Here is a 22104-nt window from a genome sequence, read left to right as displayed (position 1 = left end):
TTTTTTATATATTTTGGAAATATCTCTCACAGATTCAAATATGTTAGAATCCACTGTGACTTAGGTTTCTCCTCACCTAGATGGTGATATTATTTTTATTGAAATATTGTATTATTTTTTGAGACATTTGGGGCGTTTTCAGAGTATATTAAGTTTTATATATATCTGGATGATACTTAGCTTGCTTTGTTCTCGATGCTTCTTTATTTAATTTGCTTGCACGGTTGACTGAGCTTACTCCTCGATCACTTAGATTCTCTGTGACATTTAGGGAGTAGTATTTAATTTACAAAGGAAAGAAACTTTATGAAGCACATAACCATATTTTAATTTGTCACATCATCATTTGGTTGCTTCGAAAGCATTAGAAATTGTAACCAAAGATTTCTTTTTCACAAATGGTGGCTAAGATGCCTATTTATTTAATTTTGTAAGTAGTCTTTCGTACCTACCTTTTTTCCAAACATGAATTTTTTACTTGACCTATTTGGGAAGTTCACTAGTGACTTCTGAATGCAAGTGCCATTTTTGTAAGTCTGTAAGGCTATCCCTATTTCAACTTAATTCATACTAATTGGAGGATAAATTATCTGGTTTTCTGATCAGTTTTGTTAGAAATTGTTGTAATTATCAATAGGAGGATGCATGTTTGATTCATGTCTCAGGATTGAGTCTGGTGTATGAAAAAACTCACCTAGGAGAGCTAGCCCACTGGGATGTAGATGTTACTGACTCAAAGAAGGTTACCTCCAATATGGGGATACTTGTATTAGACAAAAAATTATTGCAATTGAAGAATCTATAAAATTAGCACTAGCACCTAATGTGGAATTTCTGTGTGATGTGGTGCTATAAAGAGCCTGACAACTAGTTGATGTTAAATATTATCTGAATAATTTTTTTTTTTGCTTTGTAGTTGCACAGCCAGATTCTGGACATAACAGTGGCAGAGGAAGGGGTCGTTGTGGAAGTAGAGCAGTAGATCAAGAGATGACTTCACATGTCAAGTTTGAAGATGATTCTGACATGTTGGAGGAAAATGACAAGCACACTCAAAGCAATGAAAGCCCAGAAAATGTGTCAAAACCTGAAGAAGTTAAGCTGAGTTCTCCAGTTAGGAAACTGGCTGAAGTGGACGTTCGAAATTTTGACTCAAATATGAACCCGGATGAGAACATGGATTTGTTATCCACACCAAGTCCTGTGTCGACTAGTTCATCTGCAAAATCAGTGCCAGAAGAGAAGCAAGAGGAACCACCTGGATGTTCCTTGTCTGATGTGGAAAAAATGACCATTGATCCCATACAACTGGCTAACTTGAATAGAAGGATTCATGAAGATGTGGAAGATTATGATGAAGTCTAGTTAAACCTGTGTTAGTTCAATTAGAGTAGAGTTTTTTACTAGTGTTACTCAGATGCACATTGGTTAGGAAGATCAGGAGTCATTGGATACTCTCCTTAATTTAACAACTTTAGGTTAGAATATTTGATCCATTTAGAAATAACCATGGAATGGTATTGTAAATTTGGAAATTATAAATACTCAATATCAAGTGCATGGTTGAAGATAACTTTTTTGTCTAGCGGTCAATGACATACCCATCAGAACATAAAAGTCCAGTATTGCAGAATTGCAATTTGATTCAAATCTTATCCTGTTTGAACTAACATAGTCTCCTCAAATCTCTGGTAGTTTTTTGTACCAGTAATCACTTAATCCTAGGAAATACTTGTCAGTAAACTTAAATTCAAATAAAAACTTCAACCGAAACCATAATTTTCACATGTGGTCGATCTTACAATAAAGTCTTGAGATAATCATGAAGCACATGCTTAGGCCCCAAATTCCTGTGAGTCTCTCTGTCTCTTTGTGATCCAGTAGTAATTGAAATTAGCATATATGTAGCTAGCCTGGTGTTTATGTATTGGGGTTCATTCATGTTTATCATTAAAACCATGCTTTAGCCTGGTGTTGACAATTCCTTTTTTTTTTTTCTCATTGTGATGATTGTGGTTATGACTTTCCATGGCAGCAAGCACAGTTTTATTTTTGAAAACTATATTGGATATTGGATGGTTATGGTCGGTTGCATTCAATATTGTCTATGGGATGGCCTGGATTCTGAGTTGATGTTTTTTTCGTGTGCATTTCGTAGACAGCTGCTATCAAAATTCTGTTTCGATCAATGTGATCGAGTCTTAATACTTCACTGCAAATTAAAGCAACCTGTTTAGGCACCTGGTTCTGCTCTTCATCAACTTCCTTTGAATATCACCTTTGCTCTCAGTCAGTTCCGCTGTGCTTTTCAAATAAAGGACAGCTAGTTCGCAGTTAATTCGCTACATTACTAATTTCGCAGCTGATTCAAACGCTTTGCCGCAGCCAATTCACAGCTAAATCGCAGCCAATTCCATAGCCGATTCGCTAATTTCGTAGCGCAGTTCATAGCTAACTTTTGTAGTTAAATTCTTCGCAGCAATTCCACAGCTAAACACGCAGCCAATTGCGCAGCCATTTTCGCAGCTAAAGACAGCCAGTTCTCAGCTAATACTGTAGCTATATACCAGCCAGATCAATGCTAACTTGAAGCACTTCTCCAGCTATTTTATAGCTATCAGCTACTTGTGTACAGTGAGACTGATCAGCAGTTCCAAAGACTCAAACTTTGGCTACTTACTTAAAAGATTCAAAGAAAGCATGGAAGAAAAACTATACCTTCCATTCTTCGAATGAGTCAATTAGCTTAGCTAGCTAGGCATAATAATTATGCACCATGTTAAGAAGGGATACAAATATATAAACTAAGAGATTTGTACATATCATAGCTAGTGGAAATGTTGTTAATCTTTCTGAAACTATACCTCCTAATTATACACCAGATGAAAAATATCATTCAGAAACAGAATAATGTTCATCCTCTATTGATGATTCTGTTACCTATAATGTTAGTGACCAAACTACAAGTGATCAAATGTTGTTTAATTTTCTTTATCAAAGAAAGTGGACAGAGAGTGGTATCTGTTCATAAACAAACCAACAGATTAACTATATGGCCTGCTAGCTCTGAAGCCCTTTTTAACAAAAGATTCCTCCATCCAAAGTACAATCCAAATAACTGGAGTATAAATTCATACACTACAAACATCTGTTTAATTAATCTCTTGAAATTCAAAAAAAAGTCTCAATCTAAACCATAATTTTGAATCAATAGATATAAATAGTATACATATATTCAATAGTCACAAACTCAAGGGCAAACTTGATTGTGTATTTCACAAGCAAACTGAGAAGTATGATGATTACTGAATACAATCTGTCTCTATATACTTGCGAAATTTCTCACGCATTCTGACAGGGGCAGATAACTAATTCTACGTGCCAGCTGATTCGTACCAAACCTGATGTACTCTAGACATGGTGTTAAATATCTTGAGAAAAGGCTAAGTTGAAGCTCAAGAACAAAAATTATTGTGCATGGATTTCTTTTGCAAAATTAATGACTAGATACATTTATTAAGTGAATGAACCTAAAATGTCTTTTTTGCTTATATATGTGACCGGATGGTGTATCTTTTCTTATTTATTGTTCTTGCAATAACATTTCTTGGAAAAATATCATTTAATGTTTTTTTAAAACTCTAAGTGAATAAATATATAGGAACAAATATTTTTCTTTAAGTGAGCCGTTGATAAGGAACAGAAACTAGTATAAGCTTCATTCCCAATTTGGTGAAACTAATTTCAGAAAAAAAAAAAAATGGTGAAACTTGCAAGGAATTTTAACCTATGAAAGAGTGAGGATTGGCTATACTCTCTATCACCAACATCTATCACATGCTGGAATGATCTGAAGAGGGCTTTCTTGGAAAAATTCTTCCCTGCATCTCGAACTGCATCTATAAGGAAGGACATATGTGGCATCCGACAGATTACAGGAGAGACACTCTATGAGTATTGGGAGCGGTTCAAGAAGCTTTGTGGGAGTTTCCCCCATCATCAGATTAGCGATCAACTTCTGATCCAATACTTCTATGAAGGACTGCTACCTATGGATCGGAACATGATTGATTCAGCCTCTGGAGGAGCATTATTTAACAAAACACCCGCTGCTGCGTGGAATTTGATTGAGACCGTGGCAGCCAACTCTCAACAATTTGGCACTCGTGCAATTTCGCAAACCAAGGCTGTGAACGAGATTCGCATTGCTGGTACAACATATAGCCTCATTACAAACAAATTGGATGATTTGCAATCTATGATTAGGCAGATCGCATTGAATCAGAACCAATGTGCACCTGTTCCCACGCCCAAACGCACTGTTGTCGTCTGCGGTATCTGCACTTCACCTGAGCATCCCACTGATGCATGTCCTACCCTTTGAGAGGACGAACAACAAGCTGTGGTCAATGGAGCATGATGATGATTGATGACCTGTGATGGATTTGCAAGAAAAGGAGTCTGAGTTCTACACCAACGATAGTATAAAATGTGTTATTCTAAACACAGTTGGTGGCTACTATACAGCTCTAAGGGACCACACTTCTTGATAAATGGTGGCAAAAAAGAGCAAGCAAAGATCAATGTTTGCTCTAATGATGTTTCAAGGTGTTGCCACCTATGTATAAGTAAATCCTTCTCCTATTTTGACATGTGTTACGCTGAAAATTTTAAAATCTTCTTTTTAACATTAGAGATTTCTTTATGCATATGTAACGTGAGATATTGTTTTATATAAAAAGTATCATTATATTTTTTTAAACAATCATTATATTCTAAACTAATTGATTGATATTGTGTTAAATTACAAATAAAATCAAATGAGATACCAACCGAATGCATTCAGTTATAAATGAAGCGGAGAAATTTCTGCACCAAAAATTTATTAGCAAAATAAATCTATGTTGGCTAATTTAAAAATTTTAAATATGAGAAACTTTTTCATAAAATATTAAAATCTTCTTTTTAAATTTAGAGATTTCTTTATGTATATGTTACGTGAGATATTGTTTTATATAAAAAGTATCATTATATTTTTTTAAACAATCATTATATTCTAAACCAATTGATTGACATTATGTTAAATTTCAAATAAAATCAAATGGGATACCAACCGAATGCTTCCAGTTATAAATGGAGCGGAGAAATTTCTGCACCTAAAATTTATTACCAAAAGAAATCTATGTTTGCCAATTTGAAATCTATGCAAAATTATTTTCTTAGTAGACGTTAATTTTATCGACTAACACAGCGATAGCTTTGACTGTTGTTAATTTAAAGTAGATTGGGCTCATCTCTTAATCTCATAAGTCGACGCTAACCATATGCGGGTTCTCCGCCTTATTGTCCTTATAAACCTCACATTGTGCCCCCTCAAACTCTCACACCTTCCATCTCACCTCTCCTCTACCGCCCCACCACTGCCGCCTCCTCTGACCTCAACTCCTCCCCACCTCTGCCCCTCATCCCCTCACACTCTCAAACCCTCAATCCCACCTCTCTGTCCCCCGCCCGCCTCCTGCCCTAGTCCTTTTAGAAAAAGAAAAAATGAAGTTACGAATTTATTCTGATAATTAAAGCATCTGCTACGTGAGTTTAGATGTCAGTGGCATGTGCATTCGGATGTATAATAGATAACATCCCTAAGATTTGCATGTGCTGCTGTTATATGATTCTTAATTTAAAGTTGTTCTTGAGGGGTCTGATTGTGTTGCTTCTTGGATCATACTCGAGTGTTGAGTCATTCTTCATATATTTCATTTAATGGATAGTGAATCACACAAATGTGAGTTTGATATAGTTGTGTGTTTATATTCTGTTGCCTATGGGGCTTCCCAGCCCATAACCATACACGCTAATAGTTGAAGAATTAAAACCCACGATTCGTTTCTTAGAAACATGTATCGGTAGCTTTTCCTTTATGCTTCCGGTGAGGCCTCTACGCTAGCTATACACCATTGTTTTCTTTTTATCCTCGAAACACGTCTCTTACTCTACCTTTTTCTTCCTTGTGCTTTTTTTTTACCCATCATGTGGACCTTGAAATCACATGCTCCTATCTCCTTTCTGTGATCACTAATTAACAACATTCCTAATCCTCCTTTTGCTTGATCAATCTCACATCTTTCTGCCTCCTTTTTCCCTATCATTCTCTTCCTGGCAACTCTTCACTTTACTAATCAGAATCATTAATTAATAATAATGTGATTAGAACTAGTTTGGACTATATCTCACCCAATACAAGTTTAATTGACTCTATTACACTCATTTCTAGTAAATCAAGGTTAATTAATACCTATCTATATATGTGGTTCTATAGAAAAGGTATGATTCCCATAACATAATCATCAAATTAAGGTGGCCCATCACGATCCACCTGCTTGTCCACACAAATCGAAATAAGTATTCTAATTATGTTTTTTGCTTTAATGCTTTTCTTTGTTATATCTTGTTTTGGATAAAAATTGCATTATATATAAACTTCCAAATTAAGTATCTTCTCCCTCTTGCTTTGAACTTTGATGATCTTAAAGCAATGGAGTTGGAGACACAGCATGTGCATCATTGCTTGCTTTCATCATTGACATGCGTCAGTCGAAGGCATCACTAGATAAGCACCTATAGAGATGGCTTTTTAGGACGACAATTAGTTGTGGCATGTGATTGGGCATTTGGTGAAGGCTATCTGCTTACCTATACTAAAGGCATGTGATACATAGGGATATATAATCCCACCAAGGAACCAAGGATCTACTTAGCAATTACACTTTGTATGGTTAAGGAGAGATACAAAGTAGAGTAGAGAGATATGCATGTAGAGAGAAATATGAGAAATAGAATAGATTTTACAGGATGTTTGATATGATAAAAATATATGAGAAAGAAAAGAGATAGAATGAGGTGAAAAGTCACATTTATTTAGTATTAAAAGACTTTTTTATCTCATCAATATATGTATATTATAAAGTCACATATAAAGTAAAAAGGGAGAAAATTGTGAAAGTTCAACAATTGTGTGTAATTCTCTCCGAATCAGAGTGACCCCAAAAAGTGTCTGACATTACCTCTTCTGACTCTCTCTCTCCCCCCCCTAATATTACTCAAAGCAAACGGAGATGCCCTCCTTCTCTCTCAACCTTGTGAGTCTCTCTTCACATAATATACCATACCAAACAATGCTTTAGAAAGAAAAATAAAGCAAGAACACAATAAATAGGAGACCAAAGTTTAATTTTATGGGTACCATTTCTTAGTCTTCAGCTTACAACCTATTGTTAGGTAAGACCTCTTAACCTAAGGATAGTCATGCAAGTTGCATAACCCTATTACATAGAATACTCTAGCACATACTAAACTTATTGAAAGGTAGCCATTCAACCATTTAGGCATGTGGAGAGCTCTTTTTGGCCAAACTCTAATAGGTGCACTAAGCCCATATGAATTACTGCTATCAACACCCCATTCTCAAAGAGTGTCTTGTCCTAAAGCCTAATTGTGCTGTCTGAAAAATCCCTTGGGCTTGGCCCATGCGAAGGGTTTGAAATGGTGAGATAACCTTTGTCCACAGTTTGTTTGGAGCTTCTGGAGCGTTTAGCGTGGGAGGCTCAAGAGACAGAGACAGACAGAGATTAGAGTACCTTGTTTTGTTGTGATTTTGTCAGTTTTTTTCAGAACCGACCAAAGAACTGCTTCAACGATTGATCGATATGGGATATTTTTCTTTAATAATGTGCAACAAATGAAGGCTAAAAGTGTGGTATTGCAACTGTACCATAGCTGAAATTCTATGGAAATGAATCTAGCTTAGGGAAAGATATCGAGAGAGCTTCTAAATTTTCTATATGCACACAAACATTATGTATGTATCTAATTATGTGTGCACATATTAGCAAAAGAATTAGTTTTGCACTACAAGAGGCTCAATTTGTGAAAACTAAAAGAATTTAGAAAAGGGGAAAAAATCAAGATCCTCATGTGGAAACTTTACATGAGATATTGAAATTTTGTGTCTATTTCTCTATACATACCTATTAAATAATTAGAACTCTGCATAATTATGAAGAGAAAGATAGACAGAAGGTTTCTCATTACAATGTCTTGTAATATGACATGAGAGGATCCGGATACAGGAAAAGGCCTCTAAGCTCCAGCGACTTCTTGAGCTTGTTTCAACTTCCCTTTACTTTTAACACTCTTCCCCACTGCAACCCCTTTGTCTTCCACTTCAGTTTGGTTTTCAATCCTAGCAAAAATTGGTTTAGGCTGAGCCATGACCTGGCCACCCTTAAGACCACCCCACGTGGTGTCACTCTACAATGCAAATCAAACTTAAATCAGAAGCAGAAGAGAATAGTTTAAAACCAAGAAACTGTAGTGTGTTTGAGTGTGTGTGTGTGTGTCTGTGTGAGTGTGAGACAGAGAGAGAGAGGAGAGACCCAGGTTGCTGCATCAAATTGGTCCCTGGAATAGCCAAGCTGTGCATATATTCTCCAACTCAAGCTCGGGGTAACGGGAAATAGTGCAATTGCGATAATCCTCACGGTCTCTAATATAATAACAAGGTCCTGCTCCAACATTACAAGTGAGAAATCTTGCTTAGGCATATACTTATATTCAACAGAAACAAAACTATGACATGATTAAACTTGTTATATTCGGTTAAGAAGAAGAAACTAAGTTCAATTGGAGATGACAACTAATGCAAAGATAATCGATTATTTTCACTCTGTAAGAAAAGAAACAGTTGTATATTTGGATTTAATTTGATACAATGTCATTGTCAGGTAAAGAATTCAAAATAGAGCTAAAAACAAATATCCCAAAAGACAAATGAAATATCTTAATTATTCTAATGATGCAACTTTTTTGTTTACTGATCGCATATGAAGTTTTATACTAACAGGATATCAAGTTTAAACTTCTACTACTCCCATAAGTTATTCAAGATGGATGAGTGAGATACTACATTCAAGCAAATTACCTTAGCAGCTGCTTCAGAGGCAGCACCCCCTTGCTTAAAGAGAGACCATGGTGCGCGTTCATCCATGTAGGAATTGCCAACATTACCAATCTCCATAACAGCCTCACAAGCTGATGAGAGGGAGAGATTTTCATAGTGAATACGAGCTTTATCAACCTACAAAAGCAAACGTTGGTCAACCTTTGGATCTTAGGCAACTACCACAACTTATGAACAAGGGATTTAAAATATGCACAACTATAGAAATAGAACCACAAAATATAACACAACTTAAGGGTCAACCTGTTTATATTTCAAAATAGAAGATAAAACAACAGTTCTAATGTTAACCCCATAAACAAAAAAATATTACATTTTGGTCAGAGGAATATAACCAAATATAATAACATGAATACTGAATACAACGCTCTGGGCAGGGCCCTAAGATATAGAGTTGTATCTAACCTCTAACAATCCATCAAAGTCTGATCCCATATTTTTCCTCCTTTTAGTCTATCTAGATTATTTAATCCAGTTGCTGGTGAATTATTTTATCCCCAAATACCTAGAATACAGGATAAAATAGAGGTAATACTTAGCATCTATCCTCAAATCAATTCTGCCATCCAAAGATGTCTTCTCCAAATGTGAAAAGAGTATATTTTCAATTTTAAATTCCTAGCATTAAGAACAATGATTATAAATTACAATGGAAGCTGCCAGGAAACCAAGCAGAGCCTTCAACACCAGGTTAATCACTGGGCAAACAAATGTGCCAGAACAAGTTCCCAGTCATTGAATTTATCAGAGATAATGTAAACAGAGTAAATATAGGTTGATTACAAATGGTATATTATTGCAATTACAATAATTAGGTAACGGTAAGTTATTGTATTCATGACTCTAAGTACATATATTATCCTTCACTGTGTAAATGGGTCACATGGATTCCCTCGTGCTGTCATTTTCTTCTTTCTCAGCAGGATTAGCATACTTCAAAAATACGGTTTGTTAATCTTAACCCTTAGAAGTTAGAACTGAGGATAAAGTACAAAAATTGAAAAGTTTTTATTGGAAAGATTTTTTTTACTGCATTTATACATAAGTGCAATCAATGCTTCATTTCCCAATAAAAACTTCTCAATTATGATTCTTATTCTCAGTCCAAGGGCTGATGTTAGCAAAACTGTTAATATATAATGTGAGGATTATAGAAATACTTTGCTATATATATTACCAGGCTCTCTACATTGTCCTTGAAAGCATTTCCTTCTGCAGCTGCAGTAGAATCCACCACCAGAGTTGATTGGCAGTTCTTCTTTAGAAGTCCTAGTGTACGATTAAGAAGATTTCCTGCCATAATAGTAAAGAAAATATATATCATGTGAAACAGTCTCAGTAAGAAAACGAAACACAGAATCTAAAAATGAAATTTGTATTACTGAATAATGGAGAACAAAGAAAAACTGAACATAGATAATAAGGATTCCCCGAGAAGTGCCATCTCCTCAATATGGGCCAAAGGTCTGAGACCTCTAACATCATACTAAGCATGAGAATCAAAATAAAATTAGAAAATAAAAAGAAATATTACAAGGAATGACAGCAAGGTTTAAAGTACCAATTGTGTTGGCAAGATGTGCATTTACGATATTGATGAAGCGTTCCTCCGAATAGTCCCCATCATTGCCAAATTCCACCTCTCGGAGGAAGAAGTACCTTACTGCATCTGTCCCGAATTTATTTACTAAATCAATTGGTTCAAGCGTATTCCCTAGCGACTTTCCCATCTTCATGCCATCCTAACATTATCAAAATAAAAAGCATTGCTGCATGAAATAAAGTTAAATATAAGAAACAGATTCACAAAACCCGGTTAAGTCACAAACTGCCAATTTTAATTTTTAATCTTTTACTGAGACCCATTTATAATTGAATAGTTGATTATAAATTAAATTTACATTTGAGTTGAATGAATCAATTCAAGCCAGAGTCAACTATCTAATTCAAAGTTGATTTACTTCTATACTTTCCTTTGTATGTGTTATATTATTTTCTAGGAAAATACTGGAAGCTTTAAGGAACTTCAAAAATAATAATAATAAAAACTACTATGACTATTGTTGATGTTGAGTATCCATATAATTCTTTCCCAGGAAAACCATTTGAAGCATAGGCTACTTTAACAATATAATAGTAATTACTAGGACTATAATTAATGTTGAGTTTTGTCTACCACCACCAACAACAGCAACATTAAAGTTATTTCTACAATTATTATTACAATAATAATAGTGTTGCTAATATCATTATCAACAAAAAAAAGTGATAAAAAATGGCATAGCCATTACGAGACAAAAAAAGAGGAATATTTTTTTATGGCCTTGGCTTTACTCGGCTTTGATGCTTAGCATCTTTTCTAAAGAAAGGACAGAACTGAAGAAAGTAACTAATATAGTTACCTCAACAAAAAAAAAAAACATAAAGATAGTAAATAGGTTCAACTATCACCTTCGTCAAGAATCCATGTCCAAATACCCTTTTGGGAAGGCTTAGTCCAGCAGACATTAGCATAGCGGGCCAGTAAACAGCATGGAAGCGTAGAATATCCTACAGAATAACAAATCATTAAAGAAATACCAAAACTGTACAGAATATTCTGCCATTTCTTCCTCTCTTTTGATAATCATAAAATAAAATTCAATGATTAACAAATATCAGTGTTACAAAGCTATCACTAATCTAAAGATAGCTTTAGTAAGTTCCCACAAAGCAGAATGGCAAGTAAAAACCTCAAGGGAAAAATAGCATAGTAAGTAGTAACCAACTAACCATACACTCATCTTTTTATGATGCTTTTTTGTTTCCAAAAAACAATTAACCAAGTACAAAAGTAGCATCTAGTTGTGAAACAATGCAATTTCAGTTGGAATAAAAAGTGCTGCTGCACACCCGCCCAAAGGGAAGGATGCATAGAAGGAAAGCCTGGTCTGAAAGTTCAAACAATGAAATGCTGGGTGCAAACTGCAAAGGATCCTCTTAAATTGTAATATAATGTACTAGTTATCGTACATAAAAAGGGTGGGTCACCAGCCAAAAGAAAATGAAAAAGGGATTATGGCATCATTCTACCTTAACAAGTTAACAGAAATGCAATAGCAAATTCTCGCTCAAAGAAAGGGAAAATGCATCCAAAAAAACAGATTTGAGAAAATAGAAAAGAGCAGACATACCTTACCAATCAAGTGCAGTGAAGCTGGCCAACCTGAAGAAACAGCATTTAGTAAATCAGGCTGTTCTTGATCATCAGATAGTGCAGATATATAGCTGCACAAAAGAAGATAAAAGAAAAAGAATTCAATAAAACTAAATAGTAAGATAATTTGCAATTCAATCAAGAAATATATTAAGCAGTATAACAAAAATTTGAACTTTCTTTATCGCTTTCTCCATACAAATAGTTGTGCAGAGTTTGAACTTTAGTGCATTTCCACAATGTAGTTCCAGAACAATCATCGATAATGATAGACATGAACTTGAAGATTATTTAATAGAGCCAATGGAAGTTAGAAAATTACAAGCTATAAACCATAATTTCTTACCCTAATAAAGCATCAAACCATACATATATAGTCTGGGTCTCGTCATTAGGTACAGGGATGCCCCAATCAACTAATGCTCGGGAAACAGAAAAGTCCTTCAGGCCACTTTTGATCCAGCTTTGAACCTAGAAGTTTATACAAGAAATCGATTTGAAAGCTGAATAAATTATTAAAGCAAATCCATTTTATGTTCTCCTAAAATAGATAACATGTAGTTCATTATATACCTATATCTCTGATGAACTCACAGAAATGCTACTGGTTTATTGAAGAAAACAGAGACTCAATCCTCAAGAACTGAGGTTGAATTCTCAGGAATTACACAGAAGAATCAAGAACACTAACAAGAACCCTAACCACTGGAATTCGAGATCCAGAATCTCCCAAACCACTACCCAATCGATAACTCCCTCAACTGAATGACCAAATCCCTATTTATACTAATTGCTAGCTGTCTAACAGAATTGTATTGCTGACATCAGCATAACAGCTAAGCAGCTATATTAGAAGTAACCTTCTAAGGCTCACTTCTCTTATGCTTCCTAGTATATACCTTTGTAAACCTGGACTTAGGTATTTTAGGGATAGAACTATCATCAATACCCCCCCCCCCCCCCAGAAGTACCACCTTGTCCTCAAGGGGAAAGGTGGGAAAAGCGTCTTGAATCTTCTCAGCGGATTCCCAGCTATTCTCACAAGCAGGAAGGGACTGCCACTGAATAAGCACTTCCACAACTCCCTGGGTTAACTCTCTGACAGCAAGCACTTCCTCCGGTTCAACCAGCAGCTCATGGTCCTCGGTCAAAACAGGAGGCAAGTCCTGAACTTGGAAACCAGTACCAATTGCTTTCTTGAGTAAGGAGACATGGAAAATTGGATGTATGCGACTGATAGGAGGCAAATCCAATCTATAAGCAACAACACCAATCCTAGCAGCCACAGGAAAAGGGCCATAAAACCTAGGACTGAGCTTCTCATTAAGCTTCTTAGCTAGGGATCTTCGTCTATAGGGCTGAAGCTTGAGATAAACCAAGTCCCCCACTTGATATTCAACATCCCTCCTTGATTTGTTAGCATATTTCCTCATCATGTCTTGGGACTTCAAAAGATTAGCTCTCAAATCCCCCAATAGCTCATCCCTGTCAGCTTGTAACACATTCACAGCCTCCAACTTAGAAGGAATTGTAGTGCCATGGAGTAGCAAAGGAGGGTCCCTCCCATAAAGAGCCTGAAAAGGAGACATTTTTGTAGATCTATTGTAGTTGCTATTAAACCAAAACTCAGCCCAAGGTAAGCAAGTAACCCACTGTTTTGGTCTAGAGCCAGTCAAGCATCTAAGATAAACTTCAAGGCATCTATTCACAACTTCTGTCTGGCCATCAGTTTGGGGATGATAGGCAGAGCTATACTTCAGTTTAGTCCCTGAAAGTCTAAACAATTCTTTCCAGAAGCTACTCAGGAAAACTAAATCCCTATCAGAAACAATAGTATTAGGAAAACCATGAAGTCTCACCACTTCTTGTAAGAAGGCAGCAGCTACATCAGGAGCTGTGTAGGGGTGACTGAGAGGAACAAAATGTGCATACTTTGTCAACCTATCCACCACCACTAGGATAGTGTCCTTCCCTTTAGACTTAGGAAGCCCACCAATGAAGTCCATGGACACATCAGTCCACACTTGAGTGGGAATAGGCAAGGGTTGAAGTAATCCTGCAGGAGACAAGTTATCAACCTTGTTCTGCTGACAAACTTCACATTGAGCCACAAAATCCTTGATGTCCCCTTTCATTCCCTCCCAATAAACCACTGCAGCCAACCTCCTATAAGTTCTGAAAAAACCAGAATGTCCTCCAACCAAAGAAGCATGGAATTCCTTGCACAAGATAGGAATCTTGTTAGAGAGTTTAGGCAAAACCAACTTGCCTTTGTAATACAATCTGTGGTCTCTCAAGGTGTATCCCCTATGAGAATCAGGATCCACAATCAAATCCTGCATAATAGCCTGTAATTTATCATCTTGCATGAGTTCAGCTTGCCATTCCTCTAGATCATTAACCTTAATGACTGATAGTGCGCAATAAGAACTTCTCCTGGACATTGCATCTGCTGCTGAATTGTCCTTCCCAGGCTTGTATTGAATCTCAAAATCATAACCAGCAAGTTTGGAAATCCATTTAAACTGTTCCTCCCCCAGCACTTGTTGTTCAGTAAGGAACTTGAGACTCTTTTGATCAGTTCTGATTATGAAATGCCTACCCATGAGATAATGCCTCCATCTCTGAACAGCTCTCACTACAGCCATCAATTCTCTCACATAAACTGACTTAGCTTGACTCCTATCAGATAAGGTTGCACTCCAAAAAGCCAAAGGTTTGCCTTCTTGAGATAAAACTGCCCCTAAACCAGTTCCAGATGCATCAGTTTCCAGGACAAATACCTTGGAAAAATCTGGAACAGCAAGGGAAGGTAATTCAGTGAGAGCTTGCTTCAGGGCTTCAAAAGCCTTTTGTGGTTCTGCTCCCCATAAGAAGCTGTCTTTCTTGAGTAACTGAGTCAATGGCCTGGCAATTTTGCCATAATCCCTTACAAATCTCCTGTAATATCCAGTGAGTCCTAGGAAGCCTCTTAAACTCTTCAAATCCTTTTGCAGCAATCTTGGCACTCAAGCAAGAAGGGAGTGTAGAGGAGTTTGTGGAGCAGTTTGAAAGGTTTGCAGGAATGCTGAGAGGAGTGGGTGAAGAAAACTTCATGGACATATTTGTCAATCGCTTAAAGGAGGAGATTTCAGCAGAAATCAAGCTCTATGAACCTGACACACTAGCTGCTATGGTAAGGAAGGCTTTGATGGTGGAAAAGAAGAATATGGCAGTGAGCAAAGCTGGAACCAATGGTTCTGCCAGGTATAATAACTCTTACAAGTCCAATTTTAAACCTTCAACTTATCATAAAACTGTTACAGTTGAATCTGGTGTGAAGAGTGGAGGAAATTCAGTAACACAGGGATCAAATTCCTCTAGTGGAAGTGTTAATGACAAGTCTGTTAATAAAACACCTAGAGGCAACCCATTTAGGAGGCTAACAAGTGAGGAGATGAGGGAAAAGATTAGGAAAGGAGAATGTTTCAGGTGTGAGGAGAAGTTTGGTCAGAATCATGTTATCTCCAAGAATCAAGATAAAATTGCAATAAAGCATTATTGGACTGTTTTTGGGGTAGCATACAGGACAGCAAGTGTAGGGATGTATCTAAACCAGGCCAAATCAAACACTGGTTGGAAGTTTCATTTTCCAAGAAGGCAACCTCTGATCAACCTTATCCAGGATTGGTTGGAAGCACTCCTTCTTAGGGCGACCAGCAAACAACCTAACTCTAAGGTACTTCCCTAAATCATTAGTAAATTGGATGGAGGTGACAGCTACAAATCTTTCCCTCCTTGCACTAGTAACCTTTGAGGAACAAAACATGTGAGACTTAACCAAATTCACCTTCAGACCAGAAGCAATGCTAGAATCTTGAAGCACCTTACACCCCAAAAGCTTGTTCTTAAAGGATACATGCGACTGAACACCCCCACTGCCTCCACCATCAGGGGGCGTGAATAACTCTCTAGGTTTTCCATTTTCTTTCGCAGCGAGTCACAGTTGCTATGTCAAAGTTAAACTTTTTTTTAGCATATCAAATATTTGAATTAGATTTCAAGTTCAATATAATATAATAAAATGACCACAAAATAACTTTCACTGTAAAGCATATAGTACATGGCATTATCAACATATAAGATATAAAGTCATTTCCAGGTGTTCTATACTATAATAATTAAATTACAATTTTTTTATAAGAGTAACATAATATTCGTAATGTTTCAGGGGTCGTGTTATGTTAGGAGTGGTATTGAGCTGGCTCATCATGAACTCGAGCTCCAAGACATGACCTAAAAATAGTTTAGATACACCATTATTGGTCTACTCTATCTGTGTCGACCTTAGACACTATACTAACAAGTTTCCATTCTGAATCTTCTCTAGTCAATTAAGTTAAATAAATTAATACAGCCAGCATGAAGTGTGGTTATACTAAAGACGTGTCAGGGAGGGACTTATACATAATACTGATAAACAAAAAAAGGAACTCCCTATTGTCTTACCTCATTCAAACGGTAAGATGGCTGCACAAAATTCGGATTTGTATTCAAAGTTTCCTCCAATGACTTCTGGTATTTTGACAGTGCAAAAAAGTAATTGTCCTCTTTCCTTGAAACACAGGGCTTTTGGTGCACTGGACAGCAATTATTATCAAGCAGTTCCTTCTCATCCTGCATCAAATAGATGTGTGAAATTAAGATTGTAAACCTAAAGCAAAGCAACAATCTCAATCTAAACTTTAGGATGGTAAACAGAAAATATAGTTTCAACATAGCTGCAGAGCTATAGCTTCAAGTTCAAACCAAACTATCACCTTATATTCCTCGCAGTTTACACAATAAAGCCCCTCATAATCAGCTCGGTAAATATCACCATTGGCAAGCACTCTCGAATAAAACTCCTTCACGATTGCTTCATGCTTGCTATCAGTTGTTCTGATGAACTTGTCATAAGAAATATCTAGCTGCAATCAGCAGTATTAATATTAGAAGCATGTCAAAAAGACATACACCAATCAATCATAATGTTCAACTTTCAACAAACTAGACAAAATAAAGCAGGATTGAAAGTTTACATCTTTCCAAAGCGTCTTGTAAGCTTGTGATACGAGATCGCAATGGTCTCGAGGGGTGGAACCCTGGGCCATGGCAGCAGTTGCAATTTTCTCACCATGCTCATCCGTGCCAGTAATAAATATAACTTTCTTCCCCAATAGCCTCTATAATAAAAATGTTAAAAATAAATAAAAACTTGCATCTATAATCTATCTATAATCATTTATATAATACAAGCTTATTACAATTTCCAAGCTCGACCCATTTCTTGAATTGAAGAAAAGTGACGAAATTTGCAGTAAAATCGAAGAGGGTTGGTTTTCACCTGGAAGCGAGCAATGGCGTCGGCGGCTATGGTGGAGTAAGCGCTACCCATGTGGGGAGGGGCATTGACGTAGTAGAGAGGGGTGGTGAGGACGAAGGATTCATCGTTTGAGGGAGAGGTATTGACGCTTGTGGTGCTGCAGAACAAAGCTCCACGAGAATGTGGCGGCGGCGTTTGACCCAAATGCAGATGATGCTTGAGGTTGAGGTGAGAAGCTCGGGGACGGAGGGAGAAAAGGGAAAGGGTGGTTTGTAAGGAGCAATTCATTCTCACTGCCATGGCTTCTCGGCCTCACTTTCACGACTGAGACTGGCGGCGTTTTGCTATGCTATCGTTCCCGAATCAGATAACACGATATATATTTTAATTTCTAAAACAATTTCGGATTTTTTTCTTATTGATACTACATTCAATGCGTCTGAAAGTGGGAGTGTTTTGGGACGACCTGCTACACCCTGGACGACCCGCTACACCCCCATCCGGACGACCACATGCCCCTCCAGACCAACCGAGCTACCGGACCGATGATTGGACGGTTAAACTAGACCGAGTGCCAAGGGACCGACAATGACCCAGCCCCCCCCCCCCCCGCCAACAACGAAGGACAGGAGGAAGGTCACCTCAGACATCCCATCACTGACACTATACTCCAGCGTAAGTGGATAGGGGCAAGGCTCGATGCCTGGTCCCTGGTTACTAAGAACCTATGGCCCTTGGATCTCTGCAAATGGTAGGGACCGCAAAGAGATCTAACGGCAGGGAACCCCTAGGACCTAGGAATTCATGACCTGACCTGAAGCTACACCAGCTCTCTCAACAGGCATAAAGGCTCCCTCCGCTTGAGCCAAGGTAGGATTTTCTTAACATAAATACTTAGATATTTGGAGGCCTTTGAATTGACTTAGGCATCAAAGTCTTTGCAGAACCCCCCTTGTGGACTCATTCACGACGACTGACCGCGATCCCTCCTCCACTCCAGTCTCCAGCACGACCACCAGACTGTCCTCTCCGCCCCTACCCCTTCCAGGGTAGTCTTGGTCGGCTTCCCCCGATCAAGGAGCATTCAGAGGCGGCTTGTGAAGGCTATGGAGGATATCATAGTTGCGTACGATGTGACTGTTAGGAACTTTTTGGGGATGTGTTATACAATTTCTCTACGGAGAAGATGGTATGGATGTTATGTGGATAGAAACACAGAAGCTGGATTTGCAGACAATGGGAAAAACATATTTTGATAGGGCTTTTAGGTCTGGACTTCATGATAATAACTGGAAGCCTACTTACATGCTTGAAGAGCATGTAGAAAGCCTGAAAACTGGAGCAAGAAGTAGGGAGCTCGAGGCTGAAATCCTAAAGCTCGAAAATTATAGACGTCAACTTGCAACTGAGATAGCCACTTCAGGATACAATTCTTTCTCATTACCGGTTAACCTTGGGAGGCTTATGTAGAATGCCCAGAACACCTTTAAGGTTGACTTCCAAAGGCCTTTTGATTTGAGTCCAGTGGATATCGTAAGACGTATTGATAACCTTGAAGAGTGACTTAAGGTGGTTGCTGGTGAGGATCTTATAAGTAAGGATGCTCAAAAGAATGTCAATCTCCTATTTAAAATTTTGCTTTGCAGCACTTTTGCCAGTAAAAGAGTCTTGGAAGAATATAGGCTTTCTATAGTGGCATTTGAGTGGCTAGTGGGAGAAATAGAGGCAAGGTTCCGACAATCACTTGTAGCCTCTGGTGAAATGATTGGTTGTGTGGTAGCACAATCAATTGGTGAGCCTTCTCCACGTATGACGCTCAACACTTTTGACTATGCTGGTGTAAGTACTAAGAACATCGCCCTTGGCGTTCCGTGGCTGAGGGAAATTATTAATGTGTCCAAAAATATCAAAACATCTTCTTTGTTTGTGTACTTAAAACCTGAGGTCAATAAAAGTGAAGGGGGAGCCAAGACTGTCCAGCGTGCTTAGGAGTTCACATCTCTCGGGTGTGTGACCCTAGCTACAGAGGTGTGGTATGATCCAGACCCAATAAGCACAATAATTGTTGAGGGTTTTGGTTCTGTGAAGTCCTACTATGATGTACAAGAGGAAGTTTCTTATGAAAAAATCCCACCTTGGTTGCTTCGCATAGAATTGGATCATGAAATGATGGAAGATGAGGAGTTGAGTATGGCTGACATTGTTGAGAAGATTAATCTGGAATTTGATGATGATTTGAGTTGTATATAAGATAGTGATAATGTGGAGAAGTTTATATTTTGTATCTGCATTGTGAACAATGAAGGGCACAAGGGAAATTTCAAGATGAATCTTCTTAAGACAATATATTTGTTGATGATGTTTTCTTAAAGAGAATAGAAGCAGACATGCTGACTAAGATGACCTTACAAGGTATCCCGAGTATCAACAAAGTGTTCCTAAAAAATACTTAAGTTCAGAAGTTTGATGAGGTTGAAGGGTTCAAGTCTCATGAAGAATGGATGCTTGATACTAAAGGTGTCAACCTTCTAGTTGTTATGTGTCATGAAGATGTTGATGCTACAAGGACAACAAGCAACCACTTGATTGAGGTTAGTAAAGTTCTTGAAATTGAGGCAGTTCGGAAGTCTATGTTGGAGTTGTGTGTTGTTATTTCTTTTGGTGGTTCTTATGTCAATTTTAGACACTTAGCTATCCTTTGTGCGACCACCATGACTCATCGGGGACATTTGATGGAAATTACATGTCACAGTATCACCGAAGAGGATACATGCCCAATTTTTAGATCATCATTTGAAGGGTCTACTGATTCGCTCATTGATGCTGCTATACAAGTTGAACGCAATTACTTGATGGGTGTCAATGATCATATTATGATTGGTCAACTTGATCTCATATGGGCCGTTGGATGTTCCATTACTACGAATCCAGCCCTGCTTGAGGTGTTTCCAAATGTTAACAGTCCACCATTATCGCCATTTATAGAATTACCTCATGAATATCCATTTCATCTAGACAATGCTCTAGACTATATGCAACCACTAGAGAAAGCCGCTCAAGAGGAAACGCTCAAGAGGCAGACATACAAGTTGAAGAGGCAGACCCTGGCCCTTAAGAGGCAGACATACAAGCTGAAGAGGCAGACGTTGGCCCTCAAGAGGGAAACGCTGAAGATGTAGATCTTCAAGCTGAAGAGGCAGAAGCACAAGAGATTGCTCAACTTGCTTGAGGTGTTTCCAAATGTTAACAGTCCACCATTACCGCCAATTATAGAATCACCTCCTGAATCTCAATTTCATCCAAACAATGCTCTAGACTATATGCAACCACGAGAGAAAGCCCCTCAAGAGGAAAACGCTCACGAGGCAGACATACAAGTTGAAGAGGCAGACCCTGACCCTTAAGGGGCAGACATACAAGCTGAAGACGCAGACGTTGACCTCCAAGAGGGAAACACTAAAGAGGTAAATCTTCAAGCTGAAGAGGAAGAAGCACAGGAGATTGCCCAACTTTCTCAAGAGATTCTAAATCTTATAGGACAAGGTGGTGACAAAAGCCCTATATCAATTTTCGATGGACCTTTCTAGTGCACAGATGATTGTTCTAAGTTGCCAACTATGTTCAATGTTAAACCTATTTTTTAGACATTTCTTTAATATCAATTGAAGTTGGGTATTTTTAATTTTAAATCTATGAAGAGTGATCCAATTGTTAAAAAAAAAATAGTAACTAGTCTCTCTTTAATCATTCCCTCTCTCGACCTTGCTCGGTTTGTTCACTGGGTGGCAGGACAACCAATTTCTTTGTTCTTCACCCTTCGTTTCTTCTCCTTCACTTTGCTCCTTCCTCTATGCTTTTTATCTTATAGCTTGCACTTGATGTCGCCTTCTTCACCGCTTACACCCAGCCTTGTCTCTCGCCTAGCCACCTCGATCGCTGCCGGCGAGTCTTGCCTTTGGCTTGCCCGGATCTGTCCTCGCCTATTGAGGTTAGATTCGTGCTCATGTTGGCTCCTTTTTTGGTGAGGATGACGGGGTCTGGTCTCATAGAAACAGAAACCTTTCTCCTTCTTCTCCTGCAATTTTCTCTGTTTCAAGTGTGGCGGTGTCATTCCTTGACGGTTTCTACTTGGAGGTGTAACTTGTGCTTAGCTCGTCCAGTCTCTTGTTTTCCCTAGTCTTTTTTATTTTAATATTTTTATTTTTTTTGTCTCAACTCTCTGATGTTTGTTGGTCTTTGCGAGTAGGGTCTTTGAGTTGGCTCTCTATTTAGCAGGTGTCGTGTGACTGATAGGATTTCGTTTGGTTGAACCTGTCGTAGCTTTCGACTTCAATAGAAACCTCTCCTTTTGGTGTGAACTTTGGGCGGTTGGGGGTTGCTAGATTGGTTTGGCATTGCTTGTGGGGTTTTTTGAGGGTTCGTGCTTTAGTGGCTGGATTTTTACCACATGTTATTGGTTTGGTTACCATACTCATTTTGACTTTCCTTCTCTTTTTTCATTCCTGGTTTCACTTTGCCCCCGTCATTGCCAACCATCTTCTATCT

At 37.9% G+C, this 22104-nt stretch overlaps 2 protein-coding genes across 2 annotated transcripts; one reads left to right on the top strand and one right to left on the bottom strand.

Annotated features, from left to right (window-relative positions):
- Nucleotides 1-386: 386 nt before the first annotated feature.
- Nucleotides 387-1598, top strand: LOC130720224 (uncharacterized). The gene has a single exon (XM_057570850.1). It carries the CDS (start codon nt 991-993, stop codon nt 1363-1365), a length of 375 nt encoding a protein of 124 aa, XP_057426833.1. The 5' UTR covers nt 387-990; the 3' UTR covers nt 1366-1598.
- A 6325-nt stretch (nt 1599-7923) lies between these two features.
- Nucleotides 7924-17940, bottom strand: LOC130717966 (methionine--tRNA ligase, chloroplastic/mitochondrial). The gene is made up of 12 exons (XM_057568384.1): nt 17581-17940; nt 17276-17419; nt 17015-17164; nt 16704-16871; nt 12562-12686; nt 12193-12286; nt 11471-11569; nt 10581-10761; nt 10197-10312; nt 8981-9136; nt 8436-8564; nt 7924-8310 (listed from the first exon to the last, which is right to left on the bottom strand). The coding sequence occupies exons 1-12, from the start codon at nt 17857-17859 to the stop codon at nt 8140-8142; spliced, it is 1812 nt and encodes a 603-aa protein (XP_057424367.1). The 5' UTR covers nt 17860-17940; the 3' UTR covers nt 7924-8139.
- Between the last annotated feature and the right edge of the window lie 4164 nt (nt 17941-22104).

The sequence above is a fragment of the Lotus japonicus genome, chromosome 5 (genome assembly GCF_012489685.1).
Source record: "Lotus japonicus ecotype B-129 chromosome 5, LjGifu_v1.2".
In the NCBI taxonomy this organism is placed as follows: Eukaryota; Viridiplantae; Streptophyta; class Magnoliopsida; order Fabales; family Fabaceae; genus Lotus; species Lotus japonicus.
This window is presented reverse-complemented; position numbering and strand designations above follow the sequence as displayed.

Bases quoted from the DNA above. Each gene is read 5' to 3' on its own strand.
- LOC130717966 (XM_057568384.1), bottom strand. From the start codon at position 17,859: ATGGCAGTGAGAATGAATTGCTCCTTACAAACCACCCTTTCCCTTTTC. The intron at 10,313-10,580 runs GTACTTTAAACC...CTATTATGGCAG, and splicing joins ACATCTTGCCAACACAATTG to GAAATCTTCTTAATCGTACA. The intron at 9,137-10,196 runs GTAATATATATA...TTGCTTTTGTAG, and splicing joins AGGACAATGTAGAGAGCCTG to GTTGATAAAGCTCGTATTCA.
- LOC130720224 (XM_057570850.1), top strand. From the start codon at position 991: ATGACTTCACATGTCAAGTTTGAAGATGATTCTGACATGTTGGAGGAA.